Raw genomic sequence first — 16,305 nt, forward strand, 5'->3', positions numbered from 1 at the left:
GGCCTTTCTGAGGTATATCGGACTGTTGCTGACCATGGCTGTGGAAGGTCAGAAGCTCACATTCTGAAATCATCTTCAAAACTGGGCATAAATACAAGACCATAAGCACTGGACAAAATCTCCCCTTTCTTTTCCTCCACTACCAGTCAGATGGTTTTAGTCGTTTTCTATTTTTTACTGAGGTTTGATATCATTACAATATCATTCAAAAACATTTTTCCTGCAATGCAGAAGTGAATTTATATTTCTTAAATTTCCTACATAAATTAAGGGACCTGTCTTGATATTTTTAAAAACTACCTAAATAGAGCAACCAAACTCAAACCCCTAGACATTTTTTTGTATTATCCCAAGTTTTACATGAGTAAGAAAAGGCATTTATAATGCTTTAGACCAGGCATAGGCAACCTCGGCCCTCCAGATGTTTTGGAACTAGAATCATAGAGTTGGAAGAGACCACAAGGGCCATCCATTCCAACCCCCTGCCAAGCAGGAAACACCATCAAAGCATTCCTGACAGATGGCTGTCAAGCCTCAGCTTAAAGACCTCCAAAGAAGGAGACTCCACCACACTCCTTGGCAGCAAATTCCACTGTCAAACAGCTCTTACTGTCAGGAAGTCCTTCCTAATGTTTAGATGGAATCTTCTTTCTTGTAGTTTGAATCCATTGCTCCGTGTCCGCTTCTCTGGAGCTGCAGAAAACAACCTTTCTCCCTCCTCTATATGGCATCCTTTAATATATTTGAACATGACTATCATATCACCCCTTAACCTTTTCTTCTCCAGGCTAAACATTCCCAGCTCCCTAAGCCGTTCCTCATAAGGCATCGTTTCCAGGCCTTTGACCATTTTGGTTGCCCTCTTCTGGACACGTTTCAGCTTGTCAGTATCCTTCTTGAACTGTGGTGCCCAGAACTGGACACAGTACACCAGGTGAGGTCTAATACAGTGGTACTATTACTTCCCTTGATCTAGATCAGGCATCCCCAAACTGCAGCCCTCCAGATGTTTTGGCCTACAACTCCCATGACAGGACTAGTGGTCAGGGATGGTGGGGATTGTAGTCCAAAACATCTGGAGGGCCGAAGTTTGGGGGTGCCTGATCTAGATGCTATACTCCTATTGATGCAGCCCAGAATTGCATTGGCTTTTTTAGCTGCTATATCACACTGTTGACTCATGTCAAGTTTGTGGTCTACCAAGACTCCTAGATCCTTTTCACATGTACTGCTCTCAAGCCAGGTGTCACCCATCCTGTATTTGTGCCTTTCATTTTTTTTTGCCCAAGTGTAGTACTTTACATTTCTCCCTGTTAAAATTCATCTTGTTTGCTTTGGCCCAGTTGTCTAATCTGTTAAGGCCATTTTGAAGTGTGATCCTGTCCTCTGGGGAATTAGCCACCCCTCCCAATTTGGTGTCATCTGCAAACTTGCTCAGGATGCCCTCAAGCCCATCATCCAAGTCATTGATAAAGATGTTGAATAAGACTGGGCCCAAGTCAGAACCCTGTGGCACCCCACTAGTCACTACTCTCCAGGATGAAGAGGAGCCATTGATGAGCACCCTTTGGGTTCGGTCAGTCAGCCAGTTACAAATCCACTGAATGGTAGCATTGTCTAGCCCACATTTTACCAGCTTCTTTACAAGAATATCATGGGGCACTACAACTCCCATCATCCCTAGCTAACAGGACCAGTGGTCAGGGATGATGGGAACTGTCGTCCCAAAACATCTGGAGGGTCGAGGTTGCCTATGCCTGCTTTAGACACCCTATAACAGCACTCTAAAGTAGGCTTGTATGGCTACCATCCTTGCTTTACAGAGGGGATGGCCTGAGTCAGGGAGAGAGAGTGGTTCCTAAGGCTGTAAGTGTGTTTGTTCTTCTTATAAAATCTGTACTGAGGAATTCCTGGATCATCCTCTTAGCCACTCACTACACCAGTTCTCAACTTGTACTGTGAGGACACATTCAAACAATGATAAAAAGATGTATGATTGTGAAGGCCCAGCAACAATCATGTAGGATTGTGAAGTTTCAGTAACAGAAAGGTTAACTTAAACATAAGTACTAGATGGCAATAGCAAACAAAGTATCATATGCTTCCAGTATCAACTGGTCAAATGATTAAATAGAACCTTGAGTTCCATGATGGAAGAAAGGTGGAAATAAATATACTAAAAAAAATAGAAAGGGGGAAAAAACTTACTTGAAAGCAATTTTGGAATCTGTTGTGGTCTTCCCAGCAGTGGTCTGTAAGTATTTCCCTGATTGTAAGCTCCTGGGGGAGCAATATTGCTGTAAACTCCACTTCCAGAATGTCCTCTGTTTCTTGACATTGCATGACTGTAATACGGAAGGGAAGAGGAATGAAGGTATCCATGGAAAGAAGTCATAGTTCAGTTACACACATGGCAACAGTGTTACATTTCACACCTGAACAAAGGTAAATTCCTTCAACTCTAGGCAAGGCGAGACATTAATAGGTTGGCAAATCTTCTATGATTGACGCTAGGCACATCCACCGCTGGAGAAAGCAAGAGTTGTGTGACCAGGGCATCTGTACATACACTGACTGATTTCTTCAATTTTTTCTTCTCCAGAAACAGTCGGAAAGAGCACTTAAGTTAGGTGCAGGTAAAAAAGGTAAAGGTAAAGGACCCCTGGACGGTTAAGTCCAGTCAAAGGTGACTATGGGGTGTGGCACTCATCTCACTTTCAGACCGAGGGAGCTGGCCTTTGTCCATAGACAGCTTTCTAGGTCATGTGGCCAGCAGGATTAAACCGCTTCTGGCGCAACAGGACACTGTGATGGAAGCCAGAGTGCATGGAAACGGCATTTACCTTCCTGCTGCACTTGCACTGGTGAGCTTTCCAACTGCTAGGTTGGCAGAAGCTGAGACAGAGCAATGGGAGCTCACCACTGTCAAGCAGAATGCACATAACAATAGCCCAGTAGCATTAACATCTGAAACAGTTCTCACTCTCTCTTCCGTTGGCCCAATTTATGGAAAAACAGAATTGTAACGTTTTAAAAAGTGGTGTCTCTTAGGTGATTTATTCAATTATGATCACAACTGGACAATTGAACCAGATTCCTCAGAAAGCTGGGGACTTTTCTCCCCTTGGCTTCTCATAACAGTGCAGATCAGGGATTGTTTTGGGCTGCTCAGACATCAGGCGCTGTGGTTCTAAAGTTTAGTAGGCATTAAAAAGTTCCCTAGTCACTTGACATGGAAGGACACAATTTGTTCCAAGCTAATACAAATATGAACAGTCTTTCAGAAGTTCACAGAACTTCCCCATCTGGAAACAAGACATTTAATTGCTGTTGTTAGCAATTCCCTTAATCTAATTAAAATAAGAAGAATGTTGCATTTAACCTTAATCTACTGAACACTTAATATATACCTGGTTCAGTTTATTATTGTTATTGTTTATGAAATTTGTATGTTGCCCTTCATCTGTAGATCTCAGAGCAGTTCACAACACAAAATACGAGGTAAAAAATACAAAATACATACAGGTAATAAAAACAAAAAGAACAAACCAATAACCCTCCCTTCCCTCCACCACAAACATGTTTAAAAGGGTATCAGATGTTAATCAGCCAAAGGCCTGATTGAAAAGGAATGTTTTCACCTGGTGTCTAAAAGTGTATAATGAAGGCGCCAGGCAAATTTCCCTGGGGAGAGCATTCTACAAAACAGGGAGCCCACTGCAGAAAAAGCTTGTTTCCACCCTCCAGGAGGAAGGCACAAAAAGAAGGGCCTCAGGTGATGATTTCAGAGTCTGGGTCACTTCATACGGAGAAAAGCGGTCCTTGAGGTACTGCGGTCCTGAGCTGTTTAAGGCTTTATAGGACAAAACTAGCACTTTGAATTGGGCCTGGAGACTGATTGATAACCAGTGCAGACAGGCCAGGGTCAGTGTAATATGCACAAAGCATCTTGCCCTGGTGAGCAGCTTGGCCACTAGCTGCACCATCTGAAGTTTCCAAACTGTCTTCAGAGGCAGCCCTACGTATAATGCCCTGCAGTAATCTAACTTAGAGGTTACCAGAGTACAGACAACAGTAGCTGGGCTATCCCTGTCCAGATAGGGGCGAAGCTGGGCCACCAGCCAAAGCTGATGGAAGGCATACTTCACCAGAGGCCACCTGAGCCTCAAGCAACAGCAAAGGATCCAGAGGAGTGTAACCCCATCAAGAGCAGGCCACCTGCCAGCCATCTGGTCTGAGGAACTGCCCACTCACAGGGCCTCAGTTGTATCTGCATTGAGCTTCAGTTTGTTGGCTCTCAGCCAGTTCACAACTGAAGCAAGACAGCAGTCTAGCTGTGTGTCATCAGCATAATGGTGAAAGCGTACTCCAAACCTCCAGATAACCCCACTCAGCAATTTCAAGTAATGTTAAATAGCATAGGGATAGTGATGTTAAATTCTCAAGAATCGTCTTTTGGAGAATATTCTCGATTAATGAAAATATTAGAGAATTTTCATTTAAAATAGGAGAATATTCATTTTAATGCATTGAAAATGATATAATTAGTTAATATACATGTTTATTCACAGGTAAACTTGTTCAGATGGCAACCAAAAACTGTACAGATACTTTTATTCAATGGGGTAATGCAGTGAATTCACATTCTTTGATTTGGTAAAGGGAACTGACAATCAGAGGACTGCAGAAAACCAGTTACTGGCACTAAATAAAAATACAGAAACGTCAACTGTTAAATCAAGGCCACCTCACATGCTGTTTCACATAATTGTATAGGCCTAGGTACTTTAAGTGTATAAAGCATTAAAGCTACTTTCTGGGGGGGGGAAATCACACTGTATGGCCAAGGGTATAGAATTGCTACGAATAAGGTCACACCAAAATAGAAAAAAAGGCTATTACATATAGTTTGAAACACATATGAATTCTAATGTTCATCAAATTAAATGAATAGCATTTTTAAAACAAAAAAAAATGTTTTCTGTAGTTCACATTTCAGAACTGCCAATGGTGAATGACACAATGCCCAGTAATGTAACTGGATTAAAAAAAAACATTATTCATTACAGTACTTAAACTGGCAATATCACAGCTTGCCTTATTATTTACTAGATTTTTTAAAATGTGGGTTGTAAAACTGGTTCTTACATTAGAATTTACAGTTTGTGGAGAATATTCTCCGGAGAATTTTCTAGAAGAGAATTTTCTCACCTCACATCACTAATAGGGGATAAAATTGAACCCTGCGGAACCCTACACTGAAGGCTTCAAGGGGCCAAAGAAACTACCATCCAAGTAGGATTGGAACCACACCAAAGTGGTGCCACCCACCCTTAACTCAGACAGCCACTCCAGAAGGATACCATGACCGATGGTACTGAAAGCTGTTGAGAGGTCGAGGAGAATTAACAGGGACACATTTCCCCTGTCTCTCATCTGACAGATGTCAGCATACAGAACAACCAAATCAGTTTCTGTGCCAAAACCAGGGAGGGTTTATTGGGTGGTTTCAGTTCCAGTTCCATGTCTCCCTTGCTTAAAATTGAGTGCATAAATCTATATGAACAAAGAACATTAGATGAACAATAGTTAAATCAGTTGCCTACCCCAAAGTTCTGAATGATGACTGGTCCAAGTGAACCTGCCTCCTGTCGCGGTTAAAGCCAAGCTGTGGCCTCCAAGGTCTGCCATCCTTGTTAGTTTTCTCCCAGTCACCTGGCTTCAGAACTGGTGGAGGCTTTCTAAATAATAAGACAAGGAAGTTTAATCTAATAGGCACTAGAGACACAGAATTGGAAGACTTGAAGGCCATCAAGTTCAATTCTCTGAAACGAAGACATAGGACCACCCACAAAATCGATCTCACCCATTCTACAGCGCTGCAAGTGGTTCAGAAGAACTGGTATGGGTAAACAGAAGAATTACTTACTTTGCTCCAGATAACACCTCTGCCTTAAAAATAAAGTCTTCTTGGAATTGTGGGTCTTTAAAGTTGATACTAAGAATGAAAATATTTGAAACAATTATGAAGAATTAACACATTGCATGTTATGTGACATCAAAGTTGGTAACTTATTTGCTCTCTTAAGAATACAGCAAGGATCAGTAGAGAGCAACTCAGGCCCAAGGATGAAAAGAGAGCTCACCAGGCCTCTTGATTTGATCTGTTTTGAAATGGCCACAGTCACTTGTCACTCACCTAGTATCACAGGATGTCATGGGCAGGGCAGGAAAAGCCACTTATGGGGCGCTCTGGATTGTTCCTTTGCAACCCAGAGTTGCATTCAGTCATTTACACCTGGCACTGAATACAAGATCCACAGCTTTAAGGCAGGATGGGTTCCACTTGAGAGCTCAGATTCTGCCCATCCGCTACATGACTTGCATTCAGTGCCAACTGTAAACTGGGGCTGTACAGGAGCAATTCTGTGTACACTCTAAGCCAGGCTCCCTGAACCTGGTACCCACCCCTCCTGATGCTTTGGATTACAATTCTCATCATCCCTGACCACTAGTCATACTGACTGGGGCTGATGAGAGTTGGAGTCCAACAACATTTGGTTGAGGAAGGCTTAAATTTGGTGCCAAATGCAACCAGCACATCTTGGGGGCAGGATCAGTTCCACATGACATCATAATGGCCTGTCAAATGTGGTCTGTGAAAAGCTGGTCACGGCGGTATTTGATAAGGCTAATCATGTGGTCCCCCAACACTTGTGTAGGCATAATTCTCTCTTTTTCATCCCTAATCAGGTGCATTTATTCATACACTGTGCGGATGACTCAGAAAAAGGAGTTTATTAAGACAGAGACCCTCACTATTGCTAAGATGACAGCTGGGAGGAGTCAGTAGATCCCTCTGCAATAAGGAAAGGGAAAACTGCAGTCATATTCATAATCTGAATACAGTTTAGAATAAAAAAATTGATCCATCATTCTAAGAAAGGGCTCGTATTTTCCAAGATTTAGCAGCTTAGTTGCCTTCAAGCCCATATAAGCAAGAGCCTAGGAAATGTCTAACTTCATTAGTTTAGTTTCCTCTCCCTTTCATATATTCCATTAGTCTCAAGAGGAACTGGTGAACACCTCAACTATTGAGGACTTCACACCATGACCTAGAAGAAGTCATTTGGGTAACTTCATCCATACGCATTTTACCTTATTGCAGAATTCTGTGTCAGGTCACGCAGCATGGGCACAGGAGAGTGCAATGTCCTAATGGATATGGAAAAATGGAACAACTATTCATTTAGAAGAAAAACTCTCTTGACTGTAGAGAAAAATGGAAAATGTATCTGATGTAAGCAGGCAATGGTCACTAAATGACTTTTAACTAACTGAAGGGATCATATTATTGACAAGAGAGCTGCACAAGTATTCTGGATGCTAAATATTTCTAAGACAAAAACCTCAAATAACAAGACTTGAAATGCAAGACTAAAAGAAGCTAAGGCAATTTGCTTTAATCCAGCTAATGGTAAAGAAATGGGAAGGGCAGCATATTAACATTTCAAAATGACCACACGTAATATGTCATCAAACAGTACAGAAAGCTGAATAATCAATACTGCACTAATAGAATACAATATAGCAGAATTTAATCAAAATTGATTGTCCATTTTCAAAACCAAACACATTTTAAGTTTTGCCATGCTTACATCAGCTTTTGATCTTCATTGTGAAAGAGGTAAATAAACTACAAACTAATTTTATTCCGTCTGAAGAACAATGAACAAAGAAGGATTCTTAATCAGCAAATAAATCCTGCTGTAAGTTATACTTACTCATCAGGAAGAACTGGATTGTCATTCCTGGCTAATTCTCCTTGAATACCATGACACAGTTCAGGGGGCATGCCTACTGCCTATTGGGGAATAATAAAATCCTGATCAGATGAGCCAGACAAGAATGAATTAAATGTAATATCCATTAGAACAAATTTAACACACCTCTTTTTCACCACACTTGTACTGTTCGAGAATGAAGTCATGAAGTTGATGCTGTTTCCCAACAAAGAGAACATCACCACCAAGACTATTTCTTCTGACTGAAGAAAGAAGGGGGTGATAATTCTTCATTAAGAGCAACCTAATTAAAGAGTAATACTTACAAAACAGGCTCATGTTGCTTACTACCAGCACCACAAACTAAAAAAGTCCTCTCTAGATTTATCATTTATTTGACATTGCACAAGGATGTTTGTTTTGATGAGCATCCAAGTTTACTCTGAGGAATGGGGAAGAGGAGAGCATCCATTTGTCTTATACTAGTGCTTAATGTAACTGAACAACCTTCCATTGCTTTATCAGTGTACTAGTGTGGAACCACAATGAATGCAGGTTTTATATTAGGAAAAAGTAGCATTGCACAAAAGTACCACTGCCAAAAGCCTTGGTACTTAGAAAGATTATTTTATCCTGTAACTCTTACTTTCTTCAGGGGTGAGGTCAGGATACACCTCTGCTAGAGCAGCTCTCAGACGGCGTTCGTCAACAAAAGGCAGCAGTGCAACTCCTACAGAAAACAACTGATTAGCGTTCATATTTTCTTTTTAATAGTACAAATCGGAAGGGTACAAAATAGAACAAAAGGGTAGAAGAAACTTTGGCAAGATCAAGCCAAATTGTCCCAAATCATTAAAAAGGGGATTGAGGTTTTTTCTAACTTTTGAACTTCGTAGTTATTAAAATCTCTATCCACTCCCCTCACAAATAATAGAATATTTTCTATTAAGTGGACATTGTTGTAGTGTGACTAGAGAAGCACACATTTCCTTAACTAAGCATTTTCAGTTACGCAACCGGAAGCATACACTCTTGATCTACAAAGTTAACAATTATACTTAAAGTAATATTATAACTTGAAATATACTAGAACTATGGGATTATTTTTGAGTTTCAGTGCAAGTGTCTCTGTATATTTCCCTTTTAAAGTACATATTCCTTATGGGCACAGTCACATTTCCACTCTCTTTAGTCAACGGAAATAAAATTGCTGCAAAAGTATAAAGCACAACCTAGTCAATAAACACACTCTTTAAAATGAAGAATAGAAGATTTAAAATTGATTAACTTTGGTTAGACTGTACCAATGAACTGTGTCAAAGTATACATGAAAATATATAATTTTTCTTCAGTTCATCATGGTATTAGCTTTCAGTTTTTTGTTAGTTCAGAACAGTGAAGTTCTACATTCCAAGTTATAAAGGTTCTCAGAATCCTAATAAAATTACTGAAGAATGCAAGACCCCAAAATTTTCAAGTATTTCTATCTGGTTTTCTGTTATAAAAGTAACTCAACCCAGCTAAATAATTAAAATACCCCAAAACAAAACCTGCTACATGAATAATGAATGGTACTTTAGTTAATTTCAAGCCAAAATAATGTTATCTGATAACAGACACATAAATCATTTTGGCAAGTGGTTGCAAACATGACTAACAGAATAAATTATTTCTTGTTTTGTTCAAATGACTTCAAAGACATATTGATGAACAAGTATTAATTTCGTGATCTTAAATATTACCTTGCCAAGCATATTTCTTTCCATTCAAATCAATAGCAAAGTCTTCGGGGTAAAAATCAATTATACTCGATTCCTGTTTTAAACAAGATCATTACAGTGATTCAGAGATTTGTACAGTAACAGATGAAGAATCAGATTAATCTTGTACACTTGCTTAGAGATCCTATTTAGTTATTATTGCATTTACATTCCACCTTTTCTCCAAGGAGTGCAAGGTGCTACACACAGTCCATCCTTGTTTAATCCCAACAACCCTGTGAGATAAATTAGGTTGAGAGGCAGTTCTTAAACCAAAGCGTTCTTAAACCAAGGCACGCTTTCCCATAGAAAGTAATGGAAAATGGATTAACCCGTTCCAGACAATGAAAAGCAACCCCTAAAACAGCAATTTCACATGAATTTTATTATCTAACGAGGCCATTGATCCATAAAATGAAAGCAATAATCAATGTATTGTACTATAAAATAAATAAATAAAAATTCAAGCTCTGGTGCAATAACCACTTCTAAAGTTTGAAATTTCAAACTGCAAGTTCTGGACATTTTCTAAATGTTAACACTTCAGACAGTAACCTTAATCTCTTTTGCCAGTTGTAGTTCTCATTGCTTATCTTGGGTACATGCTCCACAATGTGGCTTGACCAGAATTGGGACCAGCTGGAGGGGCCATTTGAGATCATCCTATCTCCCAGCTGTTGTTGGACTACAACTCCCATCATCCCTAGCTGGCAGGACCAGTGGTTAGGGATGATGGGAGTTGTAGTACAACAGCTGGAGACCCCAGTTTGAGAAACACTGTCCTAGCTCTAACTGTTCCTCAGTTCATTACAGCTAGCAAAGAACAAATTGGGCTCCAACTGGAAGAGGTGTACCCTAACTTCAAGTCAGTATGGTTTTCCAAGTTTCTGTCTCCAGTAAACAGAGTTAAGCAGGCACATTATTCCAACAGATACTGAAGCTATTACCGTAACAGAATATCAAAACAAACATTTAAATTTTGAATAGATGAAAAGGTTAATAAACAAAAGCAAAATTCTTACTGGATCAGTCATAAGATTCCGCCAAGTTGGTGGGAGAAAGTTACCACTAGCTGCAGGAAAGACTCCCATAAGTTGTTCAAGAGGTCTGAACTGCCAAAACAGAAGTCAACAGCAATTACTACTTTGCTCACCCCATAACAATATTAGTGACTTCCAATTAATTATTATAAAGATGAACAGTAATCTTACCGGTTTGGTTCCTTTTTCAAAGTCTGAGGGCATATCTGCAATTCCTTCAAAATCTGAAGCAAATGGCGCATAATGGAATGGATAATACCATTTCCAGGAGGCACACCCCTAGTTTGCAAAATGTAAGAAGAAACCAAATCACAGCTAGAAGACCCAGTAACTCTTCTGTAGGGAGGCAGGCAAGACTGAAAGCCCTCTGGTGACTAATTCAGATTAATTTCTAAAGCAACATACATATTTGCCAACTTAAGATATGGGACCAATGGTATAAAAATTCAAAAAATGAAACAGTGACCCCAAATCTCTTTTCCAGTGGCAATGTTGTTTTACATTACTACTAACTCAGTTGCCATTGCTTCACATAGTGAAAACTTCTTCAATATACTGCAAAGATGGCATAGCAAACTTATTCACTGAAAAAGAAATCAAGTGATCGTAACATCTACAATACAATTCACCAACAGTCAGCAGCATTGGGCAGAACATTTTCCATAACAAAAACATTTCAGTTTCTATAAAAGCATTGCTTCTCAAAATTTGCTTTTAATAATGGGTACCATATCAATTAAACTCAACAGCTTCAAAATTCAAATTATCATTTTTCAGGAGTGTGTCAAGGAAGCACATGCCTATACAATTATGTCTACATGCCTAAAGCACAATTGTATCTTGTGTGGGGGTTATGTTCCAGAAATGACAAAACTACATATACCCAAAACACCCTTGTGCCAACACCCTTACCTTCCAAGCAATGCAGAGAGCCTTTATGTTCTCTGCCTTAGCCTCTGGAAAGCTCTCACAGGGCTGTCTGAGTTCCTGCAAGAGCCTCCCTGAGCCTGTAAGCAAGACAGAGAGCTTAAAAGCTATTTCTGCACCAGGAAAGCCTGTGCAAAAGCAGCTTTTAAACTCTTTGCTTTGTGTGCAATTAATTTGTGGGATTTCAACTAGCTTGCTTTCAACTGTGCATATGATGCAATCATTTTGTGTATGTACACACAGAGGTCTTTGCTGCCCAGTTGAGAAAACCAGATCCAGCATGTGGCCTGTCAAATGCCTTGGGCCAATGACATAGAATTGTAGAGTCTGAAGGGTCATGTAGTCCAACCGCCTGCAATGCAGGAATCTCAACTAAATTATCCATGATAGATGGTCACTCAACCTCTGCTTAAAAACCTTCAAGGAAGGAGAGTCCATCATCTCTCATGTGAGTCTGTTCCACTGTCAAACAGCTCTTACTATACAGGTTCTTCCTTATGTTTCGCCAGCCTCTCCTTTCTTGTAACATGAAGAAATTGATTTGAGTCCTAGCCTCTGAAGCAGGAGAAAACAAGTTTGTTTTCTGTAACAGCCCTCAATATATTTGAAGAAGGCTATTATATCTTCCCTCTATCTCTTTTCCAGGCTAAACATACCTAACTCCCCCAACCATTCCCCATAAGACTTGGTTTCTAGACTTCTGATCTTCTTGGTTGCCCTCCTCTGTGCACATTCTAGCTTGTCAATATCCTTCTTAACCTGTGGTGCCCAGAACTGGGCACAGTATTCCAGGTTTGGTCTGACCAGGGTTTAATTGAGCAGGACTCTGACTTCCTTTGATTGGGACACCAGACTTCTATTGATGAAGCCTAGATTAGCATTAGCTTTATTTGCTGCTGCATCACACTGCAGTCCAGGTTGTGGTTTTGAATAAGATCCTCCAGCTACAGGAATGGCATACAAAAGATGAACAAGTGAAATCTGTAATGATTGATTGGGTGAAAGATGTGGGACATAATATCATGATGGAGGATTGGGAAAGGTTGTGGAAGAAGAATATGAAGTTTACTGCATGTAATGTTTTAAGAGAAAATATGATGAAAATGTTGTATAGATGGTATCTAACACCAGTAAAACTAGCTAAGATATATCACAGACAAGATAATAAATGTTGGAAATGTAAGAAAGTAGAAGGAACCTTTTACCATATGTGGTGGACTTGCCCCCAAGGAAAGGACTTCTGGGATAAGATGTATAATGAAATGAAAAAAGTGTTGAAAAACACTTTTGTTAAAAAAAAACCAGAAGCCTTTTTACTTGTAGTAGTCAGAGGAAATTCCTAAAAAAGATACTACATTTTTTCTGTATGCCACAACAGCAGCAAGAATTTTATTAGCTAAAAATTGGAAGAGAGAAGATCTACCAACAGTGGATGAATGGCAAATGAAGATGATTGAATTTATGGAACTGGCCGAGCTGACCCGAGACTCCATGATCAGGGAGAAGAGTCGGTGGAAGAAGATTGGAAGAAATGTAAAGGTTATATAAGAAATAATTGCTATATTGGAAATGTTTAATATAGATTTGGAAGTATATAGAGGTTGTAGAGGAAAGATAGGTTAAGATATTATAGTATACTAGAATTTAGATATAAGTGTTAATTAAGAAATGAAATGATTGTTAATATAAAATAAGGCGATCGGAAATATATAGAAATTACTAAGGAGGAGATACAAGGAAACACAGTGGGGGGGGATATAAGGAAGTCAAAAGTGTTAAGACATAAGAATGATGAATATGAATTCTTTTTTTCTTTTTTTCCTTTTTCAATATTCTGTACCTTTGTGTGTTATGTTTTTGTATTATTTGTATTTTTGTGTTTTATGTTTTTGTAATGTTTATTTCTTCAGTTCTATAAAATGAATAATTTTTTTTTTTAAAAAAAAAGATCCTCCAGCTACAGTAAGGAGACTCTAGCAAAGATAGAAGAGGTAGAAGTCACCTAAAGAGCAAGAACAGCTGGATTATAGGTTCTAGATAAATCCAGGCTGAGTGCATTTCTGCTGAATCCTTCAGTCAGTAAACAGTTCAGACTTTTCAAGCTCACAGAATCCTGACTCATTGACTGTAGCACTTATAGCTGACAATAGTTTGCTTCCCAACAATCCTAATGCACTTTTGTTTTTTGCAGCTAGTTTGCCATAAGACTATTTTGTTGTCAGAGCCATTGTCGAGCAGAAGGCAAAAGCCAGACAGAAAACTAACAGAGGCAAAAAGGCTTTATTTATAGTGGAATAAAAAACACTACAGAAAGACAGCTGTGATAAGCCAAAAAAAGAAAAAGATGGGTAGGAACATTTTTTAAGAAGAGGAGATGCAGACCAAAAACAGAGGCCTGAGCTAAGAATGATGGGGAGAGGAACCCAACTTCTATGCTGGAAAGGGTAGAAATGAACTGAGGAGCCACCAGCAGGAGAAATGATAAAGAAAAAAAATCTAGACCACATCCTTGCTTTCTGGGTGGCTGGAAAAGGCACACCCACAGTGGATGCCTCCCACACCAAACAAGAGGCAAGGTTGTGCAGGGAAGCAGGAGCATATGAACCTCAGAAGAGGTTCAGCTCATTTATATTGTGTTAAACCATGGTTTAAAGGGATGTCCCCATGAAATCATAGAACACATTCATTTTATATTAAAGAAGTTTGAAGTTACAAAAAACAATGGCATCAGATGTGATTTGAGAAATCATACAGACAAAAGTAACACTAAGTGCTAATTCAAAGCAAACACCAAAAACGTCCAAATCACATGCCTGGATCTAAACCAAATCTACTACCCCAACATAACCCTATGGCAGAGAGAGAGAAGGCCATGGCGTGAGGGCATCTTATTTAAATGTGATTAATGTCTTTACAAGAACTACCCTTCGTTATCTATTGTTAAACATTTCTTCAGACTCCAATTGAATGAAACATTTCTGACCATTACACACACACAACAGCAGTGCATTATAATTGCCCCAAATCTCAATCTAAACTTTTCAATATGCTTCTGTAGAAAGATAACATAATTGCACTCCGGACTGATCACTCATAATATCAGGTTTTTACCAAAATAAAGTTGCTGTAAAACGTCATTGCAACATTACGATTTGCTTTATTAAGCTTTAAAGAGCTCAATATAACTAACAGAATTAAACATTATAATAGTTTTTTTTAAAAAACAACAACAGATGGCTACTAAAATCAATTTCATGAAGACAGCTTCAAGTAAGTAATGAAAATGTCACAGGTTCTCCTCTGTGTCTAAATATCCAGATTTACAATGAAAACCTACTCTGGTCTTTGCATACTCCTCTGTCAATTCTATACCTGCAATGCTATACCACAGGCTATTGTACCTCTTATTATGCCATTGCTGAGCCTTATTAAATTATTTGGGAGACAAGCAAACAAAGTTTTTTGAAATTTGTGGGAAAATATAAATTTTAATGAAGGATAATAAGTACCTGATAATAGTACCGGAGAACCCAGCAAAGCCCTTCTACATAAGACTGTACAACTTTCTGACGGAAATTTTTATCAGCGACATCAACATCAAATTTGTTCTTGTAGTAGCGCTGTTTCCAGCCAGCTTCCCATAACCTGTACAACAATTCAAGCTTTGTTTTTTGTTTTTTGTATAACACGACTTTAAATAATATACAATTCAATTTTAAAAATTGTTTTAATACAAGATTAAGTAGTATAACAGCATCACACACCTTTGTTGGCCTCAGAAAACTCTTTAAGAGGTAGGTAACATAGCTCCCTTTCTCATTCTTTCCTTCATTCCCTTCCTGTTAGCCAAACATATGAGTGCACATAGACTGGGATCTAAGGGCCTTCAAACAGAGGCTTTTCAGGCCCCTCTTCCTTCTGCAGCCCCCTTTACTAAGAAGCTTTTATAGAGGTTCACAGAGACCCTTCTGGCACATTGTAGAAGAAACAGATTCAGCTGGAAGGGAAACCCCTCCTTCCCCAGCGTGTGCCAAGAAGCTTCTTTGGATCTCACTCACCAGGCCTTGCTCCACCATGGCATTTGTGTGGCAGGTGGAGAGTTTGGGCAACTCATCATCTCTCAGCCTAAGCTACCACACAGTTTTGTTGTGAGCATGAAGTACAACTGTGTGCTATTTGAAGGAAACAGGAGCTCCAAATTTTGCTTGTGGAACTAATATCCTTTCTCTTGGAAGCAGCTAACCTAACAGTGAAGAATGTATATTAAAATACATTTTCTGAACCCAACCCCCTCACCCTGTGTACAAGCACAAAAGAGTACATCAGTCCTCCAAAAAAACTACAGGCTCCCCATTAAAAGCTATTATGGAGAATCCCCCAGCTTTTGGAAAGCATTTTAGAGGGGAGTTGCTGTAAGAGGTGCCCATATACCAGCAGTAGTGACTCTGTGCTACTTTGGATCCATGGCACAATTTCTGACATATTTAAGAGTACAGGGAAGAATATATGAACTCATGAGGCTGTCTTATACAGAATCAAACCACTGGTCAACAATAATTGGCTAATATTGTCTCCCCTGACAGTCAGAGGCTTCCAGCTTGAGGCTTTTTAAACTGGAGCTGCTAGGTTTTTAGACTGGAATTTTGAGCATAAAAAGTATATCCTTTAGCAATAATCCCATTCCCCAAAGGAGCTGAAGTAAAGCCTTAAGTAAAGAGATTTGGTTGTAGAACTTTAAGAGTTAAACAGTTTCATGTATGCTGTAAAACAATGACATTCTGCTCACAGTGGCTG

The 16,305-nt window shown here is 39.3% G+C and overlaps 1 protein-coding gene across 1 annotated transcript in view; it reads right to left on the reverse strand.

Moving 5' to 3' along the window:
• Window positions 1-16,305, reverse strand: part of XRN2 (5'-3' exoribonuclease 2) — a 66,903-nt gene that overhangs the window by 10,561 nt on the left and 40,037 nt on the right. The window contains exons 17-27 of the mRNA XM_035101263.3: window positions 15,021-15,156; window positions 10,756-10,863; window positions 10,567-10,656; window positions 9,527-9,599; window positions 8,431-8,514; window positions 7,950-8,047; window positions 7,785-7,864; window positions 7,159-7,215; window positions 5,930-5,998; window positions 5,607-5,741; window positions 2,209-2,345 (exon numbers count right to left, since the gene is read on the reverse strand). Coding sequence (XP_034957154.1) covers window positions 2,209-2,345; window positions 5,607-5,741; window positions 5,930-5,998; window positions 7,159-7,215; window positions 7,785-7,864; window positions 7,950-8,047; window positions 8,431-8,514; window positions 9,527-9,599; window positions 10,567-10,656; window positions 10,756-10,863; window positions 15,021-15,156 — 1,067 coding nt within the window. The remainder of the gene's footprint in view (window positions 1-2,208; window positions 2,346-5,606; window positions 5,742-5,929; window positions 5,999-7,158; window positions 7,216-7,784; window positions 7,865-7,949; window positions 8,048-8,430; window positions 8,515-9,526; window positions 9,600-10,566; window positions 10,657-10,755; window positions 10,864-15,020; window positions 15,157-16,305) is intronic.

Source organism: Zootoca vivipara, chromosome 8 (genome assembly GCF_965207765.1).
Source record: "Zootoca vivipara chromosome 8, rZooViv2.hap1.1, whole genome shotgun sequence".
NCBI classification, from domain to species: Eukaryota; Metazoa; Chordata; class Lepidosauria; order Squamata; family Lacertidae; genus Zootoca; species Zootoca vivipara.